The sequence below is a fragment of the Pongo pygmaeus genome, chromosome 1 (genome assembly GCF_028885625.2).
Source record: "Pongo pygmaeus isolate AG05252 chromosome 1, NHGRI_mPonPyg2-v2.0_pri, whole genome shotgun sequence".
Taxonomy (NCBI): domain Eukaryota; kingdom Metazoa; phylum Chordata; class Mammalia; order Primates; family Hominidae; genus Pongo; species Pongo pygmaeus.
Genome location: NC_072373.2, coordinates 178,788,462 through 178,810,969, shown reverse-complemented (window position 1 = coordinate 178,810,969; position 22,508 = coordinate 178,788,462). Strand labels below are relative to the sequence as shown.

Sequence of the window (22,508 nt, the reverse complement as noted above, 5' to 3'; positions counted from 1 at the left end):
AAACAAAAGATCTAATCCTTATGGCATGCAGAAATGTTGCCAGGACCCTAGAGCTTTTTAGAAGAACATTGAGAAATCCATGGACATTTTATGTCTTAGTCTGTTTTCTGTTGCTATAACAGAATACCACAGACTAGATAATCTATAAAGGAAAGAAGTTTATTTTGGCTCATGGTTCTAGCAGCTGGAAGGGCATAGTGTCTTCTTGCTGCTTCATAACATGGCGGAGGGCATCACATGGTGAGAGAGTTAGAGCAAGAGAGGTGAGGGAAATTGCTTTTACGACAAAGTCACTCCATCAATAAAGAGTACACTCCTGTGATAGTGACATTAATCCATCAAGGAGGACAGGGTCCTCATTAATCTATTCATGAGGATGGAGGGATTAGGTTTCTAACACATGAACTTTTGGGGGACACACTCAAGCCCATAGGATTTTATTTTCCCACAGTATTATGGGAAAAAAAGCGTTTTATTATACCCTTGTTAGAAGTGAAGGGTTGGTTATCTGCTCTAGAGGTTCAGGTAAAGCTTCCCTCCTCAGGGAACTGAGGGTAAGTAGGAATTAGCCAGTAAAAGGAGTGAGGGTAGATGAGTAAAGGCACTTCAGGCAATGAGAACAATCCATGTAAAAGTCCTTAGGCAAGAAAGTGATTGGCTGGTTCAGGGAACTGAAAGATTAGTGTGGGTGGGACCCAGGGATGATGGGGTATTTTGAGGTAGGCTGGAGCCAGGCCAAGCAGGGTCTCTAGAGAGAGCAAATTGATAAATGTGCATTTTATTTTAAGTGCAATATAGAGCCATGAAGTACTTTTTTTTTGCTTGCTTGCTTGTTTTGTTTTTTAATCGAAGAAGTAACCTGATCAGATTCATGTTTTGAAAAGACTCCTGGCTCCTGTGTGGAGAAAGGATTCGAGGAGAGGAAGAAGAGATAGAGAAGAATTAGAAGGTGATACAGGCTGGGTACGGTGGCTCACTCCTGTAGTCCCAGCACTTGGGAGGCTGAGGCAGGTAGATCGCTTGAGCCCAGGCGTTTGAGGCAGCTTGGGCAACAAGGTGAAACCCCTTCTCTACAAGGAAAAAAAAAATTAGCTGGGTGTGGTGGCATGTGCCTGTAGTCCCAGCTACTCTGGAGGCTGAGGTGGGAGGATCACTTGAGCCTGGGAGGCAGAGGTTACAGTGAGCCAAAATTGTGCCACTGCACTCCAGCCTGGGCAACAGAGTGAGACCTTGTCAAAAAAAAAAAAAAAAAAAAAAAAGCAGGTGATACAATATTGGGATGTATTGTAGAGGGCTGGATTGGGGTGGTTGATAGTAGAGATGAGGTTAAATGAAAGGTTTTGAGAGTTTTTCTTTTTCAGCTATGACCTCATGAAAGAAGATTTGAGAGTTTTTATGAGACAGAAATGAGGGGACTTTGATTGATTGGATGGAAGAGAGACAGGATCATGAGTTAGTTTTATACATGTTGAGTTTTGTTCTGTTTTGTTTTGTTTTTGAGACAGAGTCTTGCTCTGTTGCCCAGGCTGGAGTGTAGTGGCGCAATCTCGGCTCATTGCAACCTCTGTCTCCCAGGTTCAAGCAATTCTTGCTGCCTCAGCCTCCCTAGTAGCTGGGATTACAGGCGTGTGCCACCACACCCGGCTAATTTTTGTACTTTTAGTAGAGACGGGGTTTCACCATGTTGGCCAGGCTGGTCTCGAACTCCCGACCTCATATGATCCGTCCGCCTCGGCCTCCCAAAGTGCTGGGATTATAGACGTGAGCCACTGCGCCCAGCCCATGTTGAGTTTTAAATGCCTTTGGAAAGCCAGGTGGAGATGTGCTGAGGGATAGAGTGGAGAAAATGTGAAATAGCCCTTGCGGAGAATGGGAGAGCGAGTCTACTGATGAATCATTTCCTGCTCTTCCGTCTGCCTGGGACTTTGCCCCCAGATTCTTCACTTCACTCGGTCCTCTAATTCAAATCTCAGTTCTTGTATCAACTCCTTGAAGAGTTTTTTCAAGCTACTTAAGTTAAAGTAGAACCTCCTTTCCCAACTATAACTTTCTGATCATCACTGCTCTAATTTAAATGTGTCCCCCAGCATTCATGTGTTGGAAACTTAACTGCAACACTGCAACAGTGTTGGTAAGTGGGGGCTAATGGAAAGTGTTTAGGCAGTCCCCTTGTAAACAGATCAACGCCATCACAAAAAGGACTCGCTCACTTGTACTCTTTGCCTTTCCACCCTCTGTTCTGCGATAAATAAGAAGGCTCTCACCAGGTGCTGGTGCTTGGATCTTGGAATTCCCAGCCCCTTAAAACTTGAGAAAATAAATTTCTGTTACAAATTATGCAGTCTCTGGTATTCTGTTACAGTAGCACAAGATGCACTAAGACAATCACCTTCCTTTATTTTCTTAACACTTATCACCAGCTGAAACTATCTTCTTAACTTGATTTTCTTAGGCAAAATATCTACTCACATCCTTTGCCGATTTTTAAATTGGGTTGTCTTTTTATTGTTGAGTTGTACGAGTTCTGTATATATTCTTGATACTATACCCCTACCCAGATATATATGATTTGCAAATATTTTCTCCCATTCTTTGGTTTGTCTTTTCACTTTCTTGGTAGTGTTTTTTGTTTGTTTGTTTGTTTGTTTGTTTTTTTAAGACAAGGTCTCATTCTGTTGCCTAGGCTGTGGTGCAGTGGCATGATTATAGCTCATCATAACCTCAAACTCCTGGGCTCAAGGGATCCTCCTGCCTTAGCATGATAGTGTTCCTTGAAGTACAAATGTTTTTAATTTTGATGATGCCCAGTTTGTTAATATTTCTTTTATTGCTTGTGCTTTTGGTATCATGTAGCCATTGCTGATTCCAAGGTCACAGAGATTTATACCTATGTTTTTATCTAAGAACTTGGTAGTTTTACCCTTTAAATTTAGGTCTTGGATCCATTTTGAGTTAACTATTTTATATGGCATAGGGTAGGTATCCAGCTTCATTCTTTTACATATGGTTTAAGCATCATTTGTTGGAAAGACTATTCTGTATTGGATAGTCTTGGCACTCTTGTTAAAAAAAATCACTTGATTGTGTATGTATGGGTTTATTTCTATACTTGCAATTCTATTCCATTGATCCTATGCATATCCTAATGTCGGTACCACACTGTCTATTATTACTGTGGTTTTGTATTACATTTTGGAATTGAGGAGTGTGAGTCCTCCAATGTTGTTCTTTTTTTGAAGTTTGTTCTGGTTATTCTGGGTCCCTTGCAAAACCACTGAATTTTAGCATCAGCTTATCAATTTCTACAACAGAAAAGGGGAGTTAGGATTTTGATAGGGATTATATTGAATCTGTAAATCAATTTAGGGAGTACTGCCATCTTAACAACATTAAGTCTTTCAATCTAAGAGCATGAGGTCTCTTTCTATTTATTTAGGTCTTCTTTAATTTCCTTGTGTTGTTTTGTAGTTTTCAGTGTACAAGTCTTATGCTTCTTTTATTAAATTTATTACCAAGTATTTTACCTTTTGATGCTATTATAAATGGAATTGTTTTCTTAGTTATATCTCCAAATTTTTTAAATCTAAAATTATAGAATACAATTAATTTTTGTTATTGAATTTCTGTTTGAAACTTTGGTGAGCTCATTTATTAGCTCTAATAGCTTGTTTTTGGTGTGGATTCCTTAGGATTTTCTTTTTTGTTGTTGTTTTTTGTTTTTGAGATGGAGTTTTGCTCTACTGCCCAGGCTGGAGTGCAGTGGCACAATCTCGGCTCACTACAACCTCCTGGGTTCAAGCGATTCTCTAGCCTCAGCCTTCTGAGTAGCTGGGACTACAGGCGCCCACCACTCCCAGCTAATTTTTGTATTTTTAGTAGACATGGGATTTCACCATGTTGGCCAGGCTGGTCTTGAACTCCTGACCTCAAGTGATCCACCTGCCGCAGCCTCCCAAAGTGCTGGGTTTACAGGTGTGATCCACTGCACCGAGCCCCCTAGGATTTTCTATATGTAAGGTTATGTCTTTTTCAAATAGAGATACTTTAAACTCTCCCTTTCTAATCTAGATGCCTTTATTCTTTTTCTTGCCTGATTTCTCTGGCTAGTACCTCCAGTACAGTGTTGAGTAGGAGCGGCAAGATAAGACATTTTTGTCTTGTTCTTAGGTATAAAGCTTTTAATCTTTCATCATTACATATGAGGTTACCTTGGGCTTTTCATAGATGCCGCTTATTAAGTCGAAGAAGTTCCCTTCTGTTTCTAGTTTGTTGAGTGGTTTTTATCATGAAATGGTGTTAGATTTTTTTAAAAGTACCTTTTCTGTGTCTTTTGAGATGATCATGTAATTTTTGTTCTTTATTTTATTAATATGGTATATTAATTGTTTCTTATACGTTGACTCAACCTTGTATTCTTGGGATAAATCCCACTTGGTCATAGTATATAATTCTTTTTATATGTTGCTGGATTTGGTTCGCTAGTATTTTGTTGAGAATTTTTGCATCTGTATTAGAAACAGATACTGTTTTTTACCTATGATTTTTTTTCTGGTTTTGGTATTAGGATAATACTAGCTTTATAGAAAAAAATGGAAAGTGTTCGCTCTTTTATATTTTGGAAGAGTTTGTGAAGGTATGTCGTTAATTCTTTAAACATTTTATAGAACTCACCATCTGGGCCTGGGCTTTTCTTTGTGAGAAGTTTTTTGATTACTAATTCAGTCTTTTTACTTATTTTACGTCTATTCAGATTTTCTATTTTTTCTTTTGTCAGTTTTGACAGTTTATGTCTTTCTTGGAATTTGTTGGTTTCATCTAATTTGTTGTTCATGTATTTCCTTATAATTTGTTTTTGTAAGATTGGTAATAATGTTTTTTTTCTTTCATTCCTGATTTTAGTACTTTGAATCCACTTTTTTTTCCTTAGTCAGTCTAGCTAATGATTTATCAATTTTGTTGATTTTTTAAAGAACCAACTTTTGGCTAGGCACAGTGGCTCGCACCTGTAATCCCAGCACTTTGGGAAGCCGAGGCAGGTGGATTGCTTGAGCTCAGGAGTAGCCCGAGAACCCCTTCCGAGTAGAACATATCAGTTCGATATTCCCACTTCATGGGGGTAATCCTGTTTTGTCATCCTGCTGAAAAGACAGTAGCATTCATTTCAGAGTGGTCTTTTTTTAAGGTATTGGGCCTTGTAGCTGGAGGCAGAGAGAGTAACAGTTACTGGGCTGTAGACCACGTATCTATTTGTGCCAATTTGCTTAAAAAAGGACATTTGTTAGCAGGTTTCAGAACATTGGTAAGATAACACTCAGTAGGAAGATTGCTGGTGTTATGTCAGTTACCTTTCTTTCATTACCAGAAGCTACTAGGATTCATCAGAAATAACCTAATATTTGGTGAATGGCATTGGCTTAGATAGATTTGCTTCAGACCAGGAGGTAGCTGAAGATCACTGGCAGCTGGGACTTTCCTCCTTATCTCTCTGCTTCTCTTGCTGTGTAGGCTTGCTTTCTTCGCATAGAAGGCACAGGACCAGTGGCCTCTGTACGTCACAGCTTCAAGAGCAGATAGGAAGGAGCTCTTCCCTTTGCCCCGGTTGAAAAACTTCCTGGGAGATGACTCTGTCCTGCCCTGTGGGGTAGTGGGTCCTGTGATTGGTCAGCTTCCTTTGTCAGAAAAGGCTGTGTCTGGTGGAAGCATCACACCAGCTTCACTATAGCCCCACATTAAAGCTGAGTGGAGAGAGGGAGAGAGAGGTCCCTGTGCTATTGTGAAAGAGGATAATTTGATGCTATTACAGCTCAGATAAGGTCTGGGAGAACGATTTGCCTGACAGGCATTTCCAACTGTGCAACTCAGCTACATTTTACATATATAACACTGGGTAACTTACTTGATATCCCTAGTGTCACTTTCATTTATAATATAGGAATAATTCTTACCATGCAAAGGCTTGTAAAGTTTACTGTATATAAAGTGCCTGTTACATAAGGGGCAGCAATGAGTGAGAATCTGCTGCTTCAGCTGTTGTTATTATTAATGTTGCTATTATCCCTTTCTCCAAGTCCTCATATTTAACAGTGTTGTTTTTCTAAAACACACCTTTAAGAATGCTATTGCCCTCTTTGTAAACCTTTAGTAGCTCCCCATTAACTATTGAATAAAGTTAAATTTCCTTAACTACTCCATGTTTTTTTTCAGACCCTTCAGGATCTGGTCCCTGTAATCTTCTTTTCAGCCTCATTTTTAAAAATGTTTAATTTTAATTTTTTTGAAGCAGTCACACTCTGTTTCCCAGGATGGAGTGCAGCGGTGCCATCTCGGCTCACTGCAACCTCCGCCTCCCAGGCTCAAGGGATTCTCCTACTTCAGCCTCCCAAGCAGCTGGGATTACAGGTGTGTACCACCATGCCCAGCTAATTTTTGTATTTTTAGTAGAGATAGGGTTTCACCATGTTAGCCAGGCTGGCCTTGAACTCCTGGCCTCACTCAAGTCATCTGCCCACCTCAGTCTCCCAAAGTGTTGGGATTACAAGCGTGAGCCACTGTTCCTGGCCTTCAGTCTTATCTGTAAGTTCCTGTCTGCACCCTGTGCTCTTGTCTATACATCTACTCTCCTATGAATAGGAAAGTAAAGTTTTCTACATCTGTGCCTTGGCTGATGTTGTTCCCTTGTCTTGGAATGGCCTTTCCCCCACTACCTTCCCTTTCTTTTTATCAGATTTCTTTTTTCTTTCTTTCTTTTTTAAAGCCCCAGGTTGAAACTTGAAACCTGATCATTTCAGTTTTGCTTCCTTCCCTGATCTTTTTCCTTGACAGGGAGGAGCCTTCTGGAGTCCACAGCACTTATTTTTGCTCTATTACGATTGTTTACATGTTAGTCTTTTTTTTTTTTTAACATTTTGCAAGTATCTAAGCCAGTTGTTTTGTAGAATGTCACACATTCTGGATTTGTGTGATTATTTCCTAGTTGTATTTGTTTTAATTATTTTCAGTTATCTCTCTTAGTTTTTTCTTTTTCGTTGTTAAAAAAAAGGGTTTTGTTCTGTCACCCAGGCTAGAGTGCAGTGGTGTGGTCATGACTCACTGCAGCCTTGACCTTCTTGGCTCAAGCAGTCCTCCCACCTCTCAGCCTCCTGAGAGCTGAGACTATAGGTGTATACCACCACACCTAGCTAATATTTTGTATTTTTTGTAGAGATAGGGTTTCGCCATGTTGCCCAGGCCGATCTCGAACTCCTGGGCCCAAGCAACCCTCTTGCCTCGGACTCCCAAAGTGCTGGGTTAGGAAATTAGGAAATGACTAGGATTATAATTGGCCCTCTTAATGTTTTTTAATTTGTAACCCTAATAGTTGTATTACCACTGGGACCTGTCTTGCCTTTTTTCTGTTTACTGTAATTTTATTTAAAAAATTGTGTTATAGTAGAAGAGGATCAAGGATGAATATATTCTTACCTTGTTTGGGTTAATTTTGCATTCTAACCTCATCAGGGATTTTCAAATATAATTATTATTTTTGTGTATTTCCTTTACACTTTTGAAGGGAAGATAAGTATAGGGTACAGTAAAAGGGCTACTAAATGCTTAAGGAATGTTTTCATCAACTGTTTTCTTTTACTGTGTTATTAGTAAAGAACTCTTTTCAACTCTGCTTGGTATTGAGAAATTTTTTTCCTAAAATATATGAGTCCTGATATTTATAGGTAGAACAAAAAGAATACTCTCTTTAGTATCTCAGTAATCACTTCTGAACATGAATTCTTACGGCTCAAGACTTTGGATGTAGGGCATCTATGGTTTCGAGTGGGATAATCATCTTTAAAACATAATCATTCAATATTGGCCTGTTTTCCTGCTTTCTCACACAGGTGGAGTACAGGAAAATACCAGTTGTTCGAATATTAAGTATTTGTTCAACTTCCATTATTTGAGATGTTACTTTGTTGTATTGCACATGACTAATTTACTCTTAGGAAAATTTACTGAATGTAAACATAGCACTTTTGCATAACATAGGCTTTGCTTGGCTCAGTTTAGTAAGGGACACAGAAAGGCTAAGTTACATTTCATCAGTAAATGTTTTTTGAGCACCTGATGTGTACCAGACACTGTTCTGAGGTGTAAGTAAGATACAATTCCTACCCCCTAAGGAATGTGTAGTCTTGTGGGTGAAGTAAACCAGCGATTATAACACAGGGTGATGCATGCCACAACAGGGGAACACACAGAAGACTCTGGGAGCCCAGGGTGGAAATCTAAATCAGACAGAGCTAAGGTGCTTGGAATGACAACGAGGCAGAACATTTGGGTCAAGAAAATTCCAAACTGAGGGACATTGTATGAGAAGTCACAGAAGCAAAAAATGTTACCTATTTGAGGAATTGCAGAGGTAAAGCTAAAGCAATACTTCTTGAGGTATGGTCTTCTGTTTGCCTTTGTCAGAATTATCTGGGGGCAGCCGGGTGCGGTGACTCATGCCTGTAATCACAGCACTTTGGGAGGCCGAGGTGGGTGGATCATCTGAGGTCAGGAGTTCGAGACCAGCCTGGCCAACATGGTGAAACCCCATCTCTATCAAAAACACAAAAATTAGCTGAGCGTGGTGGCGGGTGGCTGTAATCCCAGCTACTCTGGAGGCTGAGGCAGGAGAATCTCTTGAACCCAGGAGGCGGAGGTTGCAGTGAGCCAAGATAGAGACATTGCACTCCAGCCTGGGCGACAAAGCGAGACTCCATCTCAAAACAAAACAACAAAAAATAATTATCTGGGAGTGGTTCTTAAACCTCCAGGTGATTCTTAGCCTTCTAGGTGGTTCTCTGACTCCCTAAAGTATGAGAAACATTCATACTTAAGGAATGAAGAAGGAATGAAAATAATGATGTAATAGATGTTACATTAAAGGTATGTGTAAAGTTCTATGATTAGGTTAATTTATATAGACTGTATGACATTTTCATTTAAAATCTGTTTATTTTCCTATCCGTAAGTAATTTCTTTTTGGAAGGGGAATTGGCAGAAGGGATGGGTATTACTGTAAATCTTGGCCTTTTATCCCCAGATGATTCTAAAAACAATTTACCAGTCTGTTAATGTTTTATTCATTGAATGCTTTGTTTTTCTTTTAGTCCAAGGACAAAATGATGAGAGGCTCTCGCAGAGGATGTGTTAGACTCAGAGTGAGTATTTATTCATTTTTATGAAAACCAATTTTGACAGAAAGAAGAAAATTGTATTCTGATAGAATTATGGAAGTCTAAATTTAGTTTAGCTTCCTTACATAATTGTTGGGGCAGGTATCTAAGTCTCAGAGAGAAAATGTGATTTCTCCAAGTAACTGTTAGTCAGTATCAGAACCAGGACTAGAACTCAGTTATTTTGGCCCATGATTCAATGTTGTATTTATGACTTAATGCATGTTCTGATTTTCTTAAACCTCTACTTTACAGACAAGAGACAAGGGCTGGAAATTAAATGAGTTATAGTGTTGGTGGTATATCAACAGTAGAAAAAATGGAAAAATCCCAACTGTTAGCTGCTGCTGCTTTGTTTTTCCTGTTCAGCACTATTTAATCATGGTATATATAGCAGTGCTGTCCAGTAGAAATACAATGTTAGCCACATCTATAATTTAAGATTTTCTAGTAAGCCACATTTCAAAAGTAAAAAGAAACAGGCAAAATTAATAGTTTGTCGAGGTCAGTATATCTGAAATATTGTTATTTTGACATGTAATTAATAAAAAAAAAGATATTTTACAATCTTTTTTTCCATAGTAACTATTCAAAATCCAGTGTGGTTTTTACAGAAAGGGTACATCTCAATTAGGACTAGCTGTACTTCAGAGAAGGGGATCACATGTGACTAGTGGCTGCCTTATGGTGCGGACCTATAGCTTCATGCTGCTTTCAGTTTCCACCATTGTTCAAATAGGTAAAGGCAAGAAAGAATGCATGGCTAGGGATACAGTTTCTAGTATCCCGCTGTATATGAAGAAAAGTGGCCTCTATCATAACTAGGTTAATCAGCTTCTAGGAACCTTTTCTTCAGGACCCTGTTGACTTCTTTCTTCCACGTTTTTTTTCTGCATCCTTACTTTTGAAGATGTGAATATATTTGGTAAACATATTATTGCCCTTGTTAACAGTCCTTGATAGAACTGGGAAATACCGCTGAGAAAGACACCAAATTATAATAGAAAAATCCTGGCACTGAGATAGGAGTAGGCATGGGAGATTTGCAGGATGGAAATGAGACAGGCCTGTTTCAAGCAGATGGTATATATGTGATAGCACAAAAATTTTTAAAAATTCAACTTCTAGTTTGTTTTTTTTTTCCTAAAATTTTCCTTTGGTTTCTCTTTTGCCTGTTTGGTGTGATTACTTTTCTAAGCACTTGCTGTTGACCTCAGTCACCAGTCAGTCTGGTATTAACTGCTCTTTTGGCTTGAGATAAGTTCAGTAGTGAGACTTTGGCAGAACTGTCTTGAGAGAGCACTGCAGTTGAATTCCATTTGGATTTAGGCCACTGTCTCGTTGTTACAGTTAATCCACTGGTTTTGTCTGTCTTTGTTTTTTTGTTTTTGCTTTTAAATGTAGCTTAATTAATTATTAACCCTTCTAACTACCACCTTAAGAAATAGAATTTTGCCAGCTGCACCTGAAGCCTCTCCACGTGCCCCAATTAAATAAATTACATCCCTTTAGGAGACATATGTCTCCTAAAGTAATCACTTCTTACATTTGGTTATAACTTTTTTACCCAAATGTGCATCCCTAAGTCCTATAGTTTTCTTACCTGTTTGTTTAACTTGATGTCTTTTGTTTACGATTTGTCTGTTGAAGAATCCGGACTGGCTGGGTGCTATAGCTCACACCTTTAATCCCAACACTGGGAGGCCGAGCGAGGCAGAGGATCATTTGAGCCCAGTAGTTTGAGACCAGCCTGGGAAACATAGTGAGATCCCCATCTCTACAAAAAATTTTAAAAATTAGCTGGATGTGGTAACACATGCCTATAGTCCCAGCTACTTGAGAGACTGAGGCAGGAGGATCACTTGAGCCCAGGAAGTCAAGGCTGTGATGAGCCATAATTGTGCCACTGCCTTCAAGGCTGGGTGACAGAGTGAGACCCTGAGACCCTGTCTGAAAAAAAAAAGAAAAAAAACAAGGAATCCAGACCCTTTGACCTGTAAGAATTTTCCATAGTATAGATTTTACTGATTGCACGGTGGTGCAGTTCACTACATTCCTCTGTCCATTGTTTTTGCTGCAAATTGGCAGCTGGATCCAGAGACTGGATCAGACTTAGGTTTGATCCCTTTGGCAAGACTGTAGGTGGTGGTGTGTTCTTTTAGCAGAAAGAACATAATGTCTAGTTTTTGCCCTTTGTTGATATTAGCAGCTATTGATGTTCAGTACCTACAACTCATTGAGGGTTGCAAAATGATGACAGTCTATCATTTTGTTTTAATTTTTATCAGAAATAATTTTATAAGGAGACATTTCATCTGTTATTTGGTTACCCAGTGGTGCAGTTAAAATAGGCAAGATGACTGCTTATTTCCTATTATTTACCAAATTTTAAAGGTAATGAATTGGCTTCAAAAACAACCACTTATGTATGTGTTTATATATATATATTTCCAAAAGAATTGGAAGCAGGGACTGAAACAGATGCTTATATATCCATGTTCATAGGATATATAACATGGATATATAGCATTATTTGCAATATTCACAGTAGCCAAGAGGTGGAAAGGATCCAAGTGGCCATCCACTGATGAATGGATAAAAAATGTGGTATATAAATACAGCCTATTATTATTATTATTATTCAGTCTTATAAAGGAAAGAGATTCTGACACATGCTGCAACATAGATGAACCTTGAGGACACTAGACTAAGTGAAATAAGCCAGTTACAAAAAGACAAAAAGGGTATGATTCCACTTATGTGGGATACCTAGAGTAGCCAAAATCAGAGACAGAAAGTAGAATGGTGGTTTCCAGGGGTTGGGAGTAGGGGAGATGGGAATTTAGTGTTTAATGAGTATGGAGTTTTCAGTTTGGAAAGATGAAAAAGCTCTGGAGATGGATGGTGATGATGGTGATCATCACATCATGAACGATGTGAATGTCCTTTATGCCACTGAACTGTACACTTAAAAATGGTTAAAATAATAAATTTCATGTTAGTATGTTTTACCATACACACAAAAACACCCATTTATTTCACAGTTTTATAGGTCAGACATCTCAGTTGGGTTTTGTGCTTAAGGTCTCGTACGACTGAAATCAACGAGTTGGCTGGACTGGGCCCTTATCTGGAGGCTCTGAAGAAGAGTCCTCTTCCAGGCTCATTCAGGGCATTTGCAGAATTCAATTCCTTGTGGTTGTAGAACTGAGGCCCTGTTTGTTTTTTGTTTTTTGTTGTTGTTGGCTGTCAGTTGTGTTCTGCTTTCAGCTTCTAGAGGCTGCACGTATTCTTGGTCATGTGGCCTAGACCCCTCCATCTTCATGTCAGCGATGTGCATTGAATCCTTCTGGTGCTCTGAATCTTTCTGACTTCCCATTCGGCTATCAGCTGCAGAAAATGCTCTGCTTTTAAAAGACCTCATGTGATGACATCAGATTAGGTCCACCAAATAATCTCCCTTTTGCCATGTAATGTAACATAATTACTCCTGCGATATCATCATATTTACAGTTTTCATCCATACTCAAAGGGGAGGAGATTATACAGGGGCAAGGGTCTGTGAGAGTCATTCTTAAAATTCTGTCTACTACACAGCATGACAGAGAAGAACCAAATATACCCGTGTTTGAATCCCATTTTTACCCATTCCTTTGTTGACTGGAAAAGGGAAGCTATCATAAGCTTCCTGAGCTTTAGTTTCCTCTTTAAGGTGGAGATAATACTCTTCTTGCAGAATTTTGTGAGGATTAAGTCCTAGCATATAGATGGACCTTATTAATTAGAAGCATGTATGTGTGTGTTTGTCCCTCTGTGTGCACACACGTGCATTTTACTAGGCTTTGTAGTATTTTCCAAAAATTAGACTGCCGAGGCTTCTTAGTCAAGAAATATCTGGAGGGTTTGTTTACAATAAAGTTACCAAGTCCACCTTCTAGATAGGCTGCTTTAGTGTAGTGTTCTGGAACCTTCATTTTTAAACAGATTATCCAGGTAATTATGTTGTGTAACCAAGAGGGACCACTGGTGTAGAAACAATCAGAGAGACCTGGGGCTGAATTTTCTCAGCTCTTCCCTTACTGACTCTGACACTGGGCAAATTTCTTAACTTTTATGAGGATACCATGATATAACTGGTAGGGTTGTTGTGAGGCTTAGCAATTATGTATGTATAGGAAATAGTAACTGCTATGGATGACAACGATGATGACGATGATGAATATGGTGGGGATAGATACTGCATCTAGATTCCAAATGACCTTAATGAGCTATCATTGACTGCACTACTGATCTTCCCCTTGCCCCATCCATCCCATCCTATATTTGAATCACACTATGTTTCTTCCTGTTCCCTCACTGTGCTTCTTCATTCCTCATTGCTTCTGACTTTTTTTTTTTCTTATGTCATGGAAGTTCTGCACCCCCTATCTGATGAGCTCATCGCTTAAGAGACTTTTCAAATGTTACCTCATCTGTGAAGCCTTTCTGATCCACTTACTTATAACAGGTTTAATTCTCCCCTATCCTCTACATTTTTTTTCCTTCTTCCCCCACTCATGCTTCTCCTCCCCCTCCTCGCTCTCCCCCCAACTTTTGACAGGATCTTGCTCTTTCACCCAGGCTGGAGTGCAGTGGTGCGATTATAGCTCACTACATCTCCAAATTCCTGGCCTCACGCAATCCTCCTGCCTCAACCTCCTGAGTAGCTAGGACTACAGGTGTGCACCACCACACCTGGCTAATTAAATTTTTTTTTTTTTAGAGACGAGGTCTCACTGTGTTGCCCAGGCAGTCTTGTTAACTCAGTCTCCTAACTCCTGACCTCAGGCAGTCCTCCTAACCCAGTCTCCCAAAGCATTGGAATTACAGGCACCAGCGACCATGCCTGGCCAATTTTTTTACATTTGTAATTTAGAGCCATGAAATTACTTGTTACATTGTATTACATGTTAATTTTTCTGTTTTCTCCACTTGGATAAGAAGTTCCTATTCAGTGTCACAATTGCCTGGCACATAATAAATACTCAGAAATGCTTATTGTTAATTTTATGTATTTATAAAAATAATTAGTAAATGTTGGGAAATTTGCCTTTACTATGGTTTGCATACAGAAGAACTGTGGGAGTTATTTATCTTAAACATAATGTGAGCCAGTGGTATGATGTATTTTCTAAAAAAACAAAGCAAAACACCCATGTGAACATAGGGTACCTAAAAGGAGAATGGAGAAAGGGACCATAGAGGAAACCCAGATCAGGTACTATGCTAGATGATTTTCATACACATTCCTATCATAACCCTGTCAGGTAAATGCTCATATTTCATTTTGCAGATGAGGAGACTGAGACGCAAACTACTCTTAGTAACTTATCAAGGTCACATAGAAATGGTGAATCTGAGATTGGACTCGGGTCTTATTTCAAAGCCCTGTTCAATTCTTAATGTTACTAGGCTCCCATTCCTCTGGACTAGAAAAGTGAATTCAGATACCGTAAGTTATTATAAGGTAGTGTAAAACCAGTGGAGGAAAGCAGAAAAGTGAAAAACCTTCTTTGTGTTGGTTATGAAGTGTGTGCCACTAGATGGTGCCCTTTCCTTGATGAAGAAGTAAAACGTTGATTGAGTCCTGTGGTCTGATCCTCTCCCATACTAGTCAAAAACAAAACATTGGCATTTTCAGATAATATCTGGAAAATGGAGACATGACAACATTAAACAGGCAGTGTGGCCCGGGCTTGGTGGCTCATGTCTGTAATCCCAGCACTTTGGGATGCTGATTCAGGAGGATCACTTGAGTCCAGGAGTTTGAGACCAGCCTGGGCAACATAATGAGACCTCTTCTCTACAAAAAAAAAAAAGAACAAAATTAGCTGGGTGTGGTGGTTTACACCTCTATCCCAGCTACTTGAGAGGCTGAGGTGGGAGGATCACTTGAGTGCAGGAGGTCGAGGCTGCAGTGAGCTGAGATCATACTACTGCACTCCAGCCTGGGTAATAGAGCAAGACCCTGTCTCAAAGAAAAAAAAAAAAAAGGTAGGGTGTAGTGGCAAAAACAAATACAGGGCATGTATGTAATGAAATTCAGACTTGGATTCTGCCACATTCTGGTGTTGTGACTTGAGGCAACTTTTCAGCTCTGAGCCCTATTTCCCATATCTCTGGAATAGACATCATGCCATTTACTCATAGTGTTGTGAGTACCAAATTAGTTAATACATTTTGAAAAGTACTCAAACACAGTGTTTGGAGCTTAATAGGATCTAAATGAATGGTAGTTTTTTTTTTTGTAATTCATAATTTCTATTAATACAGATGAATCTCAAATTCTGAAGAATTCTAAAGGGCCTTAGGAATCACCAAAGAAAAATGAATTATATTAAACAAAGTTTTAATGGTAAATTTATTATACATCTTTGAAAACTATTAATCCACATATGATTTAGAGTAACCCTCTTTTACTCCATCCAGTAAAACTAAGTATTCCATTTACCTGTTGTGCTAGGTATCAGAATTGAATGTGATTTCCTGAGGGATGCATTATCTATTCTCTTTTCTTTTAGTCTATCACAAGAGAGGTCAGTGGTGCACCATGACAGAATATTAATATTTTCAGTAATGACTTCTGTTAGTGCCCTATTTCATTGATACCATCACTTTTTTTTTTTTCACAGTGCAATAAGGTGTTATTTTTAGGTTAATGTATAACCTTAAGAATGTCTTCCTTTTCCCCTTGGATCTGTATCCTGTAAGAACTTTTATCAATTGTCTTGTTATTTCACAGTGAAAAGTCACTCTATTCATTCTGGCTTTTCTTGTTAATTCAGTAGCCTTTTTGTAAGCTCTTTCTCTTCTCTATGAATTTAATATTGAAAATATCCTCCCTTGGGCAAGATGTAAACATCTATTTAATCTCTGTGGTTGGTACATAGATGTCATTAGTGCTATATTTTATGAATGTTTATACTGTTTCATAATTTCAAATTAAAAATTAAATGAAAAAGAAAGTGATGGAAGAATATATTCCAGGCAAGTGCTAACCGTAAGAAAGCTGGGAAACAGAATTAATATCAGACATAGAATACTAAGAAAATAAATTAAATTGTTGTGGGAAAAGAGAATACCAAAGACGCAGTATCACATAGATAACATTCTTTGACAACAGTGGAATAAATTAGAAATCCCTTGATGAAACAGTAGCCACCCACCTCACACACATACTTCTGAATAATTCATTGGTGAAAGTAGAAATGATAATAGAAATTGTGAAATATTAAAATCTGAACGATAATGAGAAAACCACATGTTAAAACTGCATCTATGGAAGTCTATGATTTATAATCTTAAATGAATATATTACAAGACAGATTGGGAATTAATGATCTAAACATTAAAATTTTAAAATTAGGGAAAGAAAAGTAATAGCAAAGGAAATAGAAGAAAATAACAAAAAGAATACACTAATGAAATGGGAAATAAACAGTAGAGTGCATAAACAAACTGAACTGTAATTCTGTGAAAAAAGTAATAAAATAAACCCTGGTTAGATTGGGAGGAAAAAAACAAAGGCACAAATAAATGATATTAAGAATGAAAAAAAGAAAAGTACATAATAGTAGAGATGAAAAATTGGCAGGAAGCTACTACAAATACATTTTGCCAATAAATTTGAAAGCTTATATGAAAATGGATAATTTCTCAAAAAAGCATAAATCAACAAAATTAGGCTGTCAAAGAACTTGACAAGGTGATTCTAAAAGTCATTTAAAATTTGGGAAAGGGGAGAGATATTTTTAAAGAATAAGGAGTTGGTAGACTTGCCACTCCAGATATTAAGTTTTTAACTGAAACTATGGTAATTAAAATGGTATGGTGGTGTTATAAGAGAAAGAAATAGATTAGCGGAGTGGAAGAGAAAGCTGAAAAACAGAACCATTTGGATTTGGGTCTTGGAAAAAGCTGGAAATTTGGTATATGATAGAGCGTTACAAATCAGACATTATCACTTAGTAAATGAAGCTGGATCAATTGGGTGTCCATATGAAAAAAAGAATATTACTCTTTACCCCATGTGATACACAAAAATTTCAGATGTATAAGAGGTATAAAATGAAATTTTAAACTTAGAAAAAAGCATAGGTGATATCTTTATGATGTCAGGATAGAGCAGAAAGGATAAACCACAATGGCAAATATTTGTAGATTTGACAACATTCAAAATTTAAAACCTTTGAACAAAAAAAATACCACAGTCAAAGGGAAAAGACAACTCATGGACAGAAGAGAAAATACTTAAAATACATCAATTGGCAAAGGATTAATATTCTGTGTATATATAAATAACTCCTGCATATTAATAAAGAAGACAAAAAGAAGATCCCCCCAAATGCATACAAATTAGTAAAAAAGACAAAAGAATACTCAAAATGTAGAAAAGTTACATACTTTCAATTCATATAAGGGGGAACAAGAACGTAAAATGTTGAATGCAAAAGCAAAGCAAATTGTTTACCACTCTGTTACTGGCATCTAGGCCAGTGCCTAGAAATTCAATAAATACTTGTTGAATCAATGAATGAATGACGCTAAAGTAGGTCCTCCATGCAGCGTCTTCTTTAGTGAGCAGGTTGAACTGCAAGCCATTCTGCTCCCTTCTATATTATTGATTCTGTCACTCCTGTCTAGACTGTATGTTCCTCCAGGGCATAGACATGTTTTGTATCCCCTGGCTGTTACTGTTCTTGGCCCAGAATAGGTATTTAATAAGTTTGTTGAAGTATTTAGTGAATATTGTTTACTGTCACCATATCCTGTTAAGAACAGGCTTTGGATCAGGGTTTGCAAGACCTAGTATTCTTCTCCCTTTTAGTTGTTGGACTTGGCAAACTTAAAAAAAATTTTTTTTAAACCTGAGTCTCAGTTTCTTAATCTCTAAAGAAGAGTAGTGACCTGTTCTGCCTAAATCTCAGGGACCACATTTAAATGCACTATGTGAGTGTAAATAGACTTCCAATGTCATTTAAGCAGTGATGAAAAGTATGTGGTTGTAGAGTTATAATGGGAGTAGCTATGCTGTGTATTCTTAGCACTGTCTACATTCCTTTTAGGAGCCTGTGAGCAATCTATGTCTCAGAGGAGTCATCATTCTTTTTTATTATCTTTGGAACCAGTTCACCAGCCTACTTTTCTCTTCTTTTTGCAAAGGGAGATTGGCCCCAAAATAGCCAGAATTCTGTTTCTTTCTCTTTTTTTACCCCAAGCCATGAGAGCAAAACTATCTTTCTGTCTTTGGCATCAGAATGATGATTCATGTCTGAAGTATGTCTGTGTGTATAGAAAAAAAAAGGAAAAGAGAGAAAGTCAGGAAATTCATCCAGTGGGACAAGACTGTGTAGCTCTAGTTTCTTTTTGGTGCCTTGATAGTGTGACCCTGGAGCAACGGGCACCTTGGTGACCTCAAGTACTGATAGAACTTTAAGAAGTTGACCATCTGAAACCTTCAGAAAAAAATCATGAGAGGTCACTGAAAGATGTATATGTTTATTATGTTGGCACAATGGGGGTCATAAAAGTGGAGTTGAAAGAAAAACATTGATATTTTTGTGGGTTAGTATAACAAATAACTTAACAACAGAACACCATTTCATATATAGATTATCAAAGGGAGTTTTGCTTTACCAGATATAATCAAAAAAGTACTCTAAACCCAGATAAAGGGAGAGGAAGGATGTCTCAGGCAGAGGGAACATGTGCAAAAAATGGTGGTAGGAGAGAACTTGGGGCAATTGGTAAACCTTAAGCTATTTAAGTGTAGAATAGAGAAGTAGGCATGGAGCAAATCACTAAGGGCCTTGTAGGCTAGGCTGTGGCGGAGAGTGACCACATCCCTTAAACCAGAAGTGCTTGAGAATGAAAGGGGGATCTATTCATTATTGAGTCAGGACAACAGGAATAATCCAGGATTGTTCCGGGCAAACCAGGTCGTATGGTCACCTTGTGTGAAGGTGAAGAAGAACCATTGATGTGGTAACATATCCTCCAAGGAATGGAAGGTTAAAATAAATTATAAACTAGAGGATTGGACAGCTGAATAATCTTGACTAAAAGGGAATGAGAGAGGCTGGCCAATTGCTTGGTGAGGACATGGAATTGAAAAGGGCTGTTGTTAGAGTGTAAAGGCTTGAGTCTTGAGTATGTGTAAATGCAGTTGGGAAAAAGAGAGAGAGAGAGAGAGACAGAAAAGAGAAATAGAGACCAGGAAGAGAGAGAGAGACAGAAATTGAAAATTGGCAGGGATATGGAGCATGAGTGTGGAAGGACTGGGTTTTAGATAGAAGATGGATGCCTTTTCCATTATGATAAGTGGAAAGGAAGCACGCTGGGTTTAGATGCAAGTGAGTCTTCAGGTGGGAGGGCATATCAGGAAGGTTTAGAATTTCTACCCAATGACTGCTTTTGTTATTGGGAGTCCTAGCCAATGAATAAAGCAATAAAAGACATATAAGGTATAAGGCTTGGAGTAGAAGTAATGAGACTGTTATTCACAGCAACTTAATTGAGCATATGGAAAATCCAAAAGAATCTATAGATACAACTATTAGAATTGAGAATTGAATCTAGCAAGATAACTGGATACAAAGTCATTATATAAAAATCAACGATTTTTTTTTTTTTTTTTTTTTTTTTTGAGATGGAGTCTCGCTCTGTCGCCCAGGCTGGAGTGCAGTGGTGTGATCTCGGCTCACTGCAAGCTCCACCTCCCGGGTTCACGCCATTCTCCTGCCTCAGCCTCCTGAGTAGCTAGGACTACAGGTGCCCACCCCCACGCCTGGCTAATTTTTTGTATTTTTAGTAGAGACGAGGTTTCACCGTGTTAGCCAGGATGGTCTTGATCACCTGACCTCATGGTCTGCCCGCCTTGGCCTCCCAAAGTACTGGGATTACAGGCGTGAGCCACCGCACCCGGCCAATCAGTGATATTTCTATATACTAACAACTAGCAATCAGAACATGAATTTTTTAAAATGGAGAACATTTATAATAGCATCAAAAGGCATCAAATTTTTAGGAATAAATATTAACAAAAGATGAGTGAGACCTCTACTCAGGAAATGATAAAACATTATTGAAATTTAAAAAGACCTAAATAAATGACAGTCTATTTATTTAGACTGGCAAATCCCAGTTTATTTCCAGTCATTTGAGTCATTATGCTGGCAAGTGTGTGTGTGTGTGTGTGTGTAACGTGTATAGCTGACTAAAAATTTATAAAGAGTCAAGAATATCCATTCCTGATTCCTGCCTTCTCAGCCAACATACAGAACCCAGTAGAAATGGTGATTTGCTTTCATCTGCCCCTTTGGGGATGGCTGGCTATGACTATGTTGATGATGTTTATTTATTAAAAAATTTTTTTTAAATTGGAGGATTTACTCCACCTGATATCCAAATGTAAAGCCTTCCAGAAGATAATGTAGGAGAATATTTTCATGGCCTTGGGACTGGGAAAGACTTCTTAAAGGAGACATAGAAAGCAGAACTATAAAATGTAAAGTCAATACACTGTCGTACATTAAAGTTAAGAATTCTTCATCAAAAGATATCATTATGTGAGTGCAAAAGCAGGCAACAGAGTAGAAGTAGATATTTGCTTAATTTATAACCATTGAAGGGCTCATACCCATGATATAGAAAGAACTCCTACAAGTAATTAGAAAAAGATAGTCCAGTCTTGTCAATGGAGAAGAATCTTAAATTATTTCACAAAAGAGGATATTCAAATGGTCAAAAACCATGAAAAGATACTTAACCTTGTCGGTTATTAGGGAAGTGGAAGTTAAAACCATTATGAGATGTCACTACTTACCTGCCGAGAATAACTAAGGTGAAAAACTGTTAGTGAAGTTAGTGGAACAGTTGAAACTGTCGTATACCACTGATGGGAGTATAGCTGACACAACCACTTTTGAGGACGGTTTGATAGTATCTCCTAAAACTGATATATGCATATCCTGTGACCTAGCAAATTTACTTTCCTAGATTTGTATTTAATATAAATACATGTATAACAAAAGATATGAATAAGAATATTCATAGGAGCTTTATTCAATAATGTAAAACTGAAAACAACATAAATTTCCATCCACAATGGAATTGATAATTGTGGATCTATACAGAGGAATGATATATATAGCAATAAAAGTGAACAAACTATTGCTTCATGCAACAATATGGATGAATCTTACAAACATGGTGCATGAAAGAAGCCGGACACAAAGGAAAATAAGTGGTGTGAGTCCATTTGTATAAAATTCAAAGATAAGGCCAAGCATGATGACTCCTGCCTGTAATCCCAGCACTTTGAGAGGCTGGGATGGGTGGATCACTTGAGGCCAGGAGTTTGAGACCAGCTTGGCCAACATGGTGAACCCTGTCTCTACAAAAATACAAAAATTAGCTGGGCGTGTGGTGATGCATGCCTGTAATCCCAGTTACTCAGGAGGCTGAGGCACAAATATCACTTGAGCCTCAGAGGCAGAGGTTGCAGTGAGCTGAGATCATGCCACTGCAGTCCAACCTTGGCAACAGAGTGAGACTCTGTCTCAAAAATAAATAAATAAATAAATAAATAAGTTCAAAGACAGACTAAACTAATTTGTTATATTAGAACTAAGGATAGTATTTATCTTTGGAATGGAGGGTTGGGTTAATGATTAGGAAGTGTTACAAGGGGAGCTTTTCTGTTCATTGAGCTGTACGCTTATGATTTGTATATATGTTATATTTCAATGTAGTGTTATTTTCAGATGAGATAGTATGTGTAAAATGCTTAGCATAATGCCTCACTCATGAAAATGAGTTCAGTTCAATAGCTGGCAGCATTAACTATTTACTGTGGTTTAGCGCTCTGTGATGATAAGATTCACGGCAGTGTTATCCAACAGACCTTTCTGCAGTGATTAAAATGTTCTGTATTTGTGCTGTTCAGTTTCATAGTCATTAGCCACAAGTGGCTGTTGAACATTTGAAATATGACTAGTGTGACTAAGGGACTTATTTTATTTATTTATTTAGTTTTTGAGACAAAGTTTCGCTCTTGTTTCCCAGGCTGGAGTGCAATGGGGCAGTCTTGGTTCACGGCAACCTCCAGCCCCCGGGTTCAAGTGATTCTCCTGCCTCAGCCTCCCGAGTAGCTGGGATTACAGGCATGCACCACCATGCCTGGCTAATTTTGTATTTTTAGTAGAGAGAGGGTTTCTCCATGTTGGTCAGGCTGGTCTTGAACTCCCGACCTCGGGTGATCCACCAGCCTTG

General features: G+C 38.3%; 1 protein-coding gene across 8 annotated transcripts in view; it reads left to right on the top strand.

Moving 5' to 3' along the window:
• Positions 1–22,508, top strand: part of OSBPL9 (oxysterol binding protein like 9) — a 172,244-nt gene that overhangs the window by 26,749 nt on the left and 122,987 nt on the right. For 7 of the 8 annotated variants that reach the window (XM_054488137.1, XM_054488116.1, XM_063656126.1 and 4 more), the window contains exon 2: positions 9,132–9,182. In XM_054488137.1, the coding sequence (XP_054344112.1) occupies positions 9,132–9,182 (51 nt within the window). Of the gene's footprint in view, positions 1–9,131; positions 9,183–22,508 lie in introns of those variants that run through there. The other variant, XM_063656155.1, reaches the window with a different exon arrangement.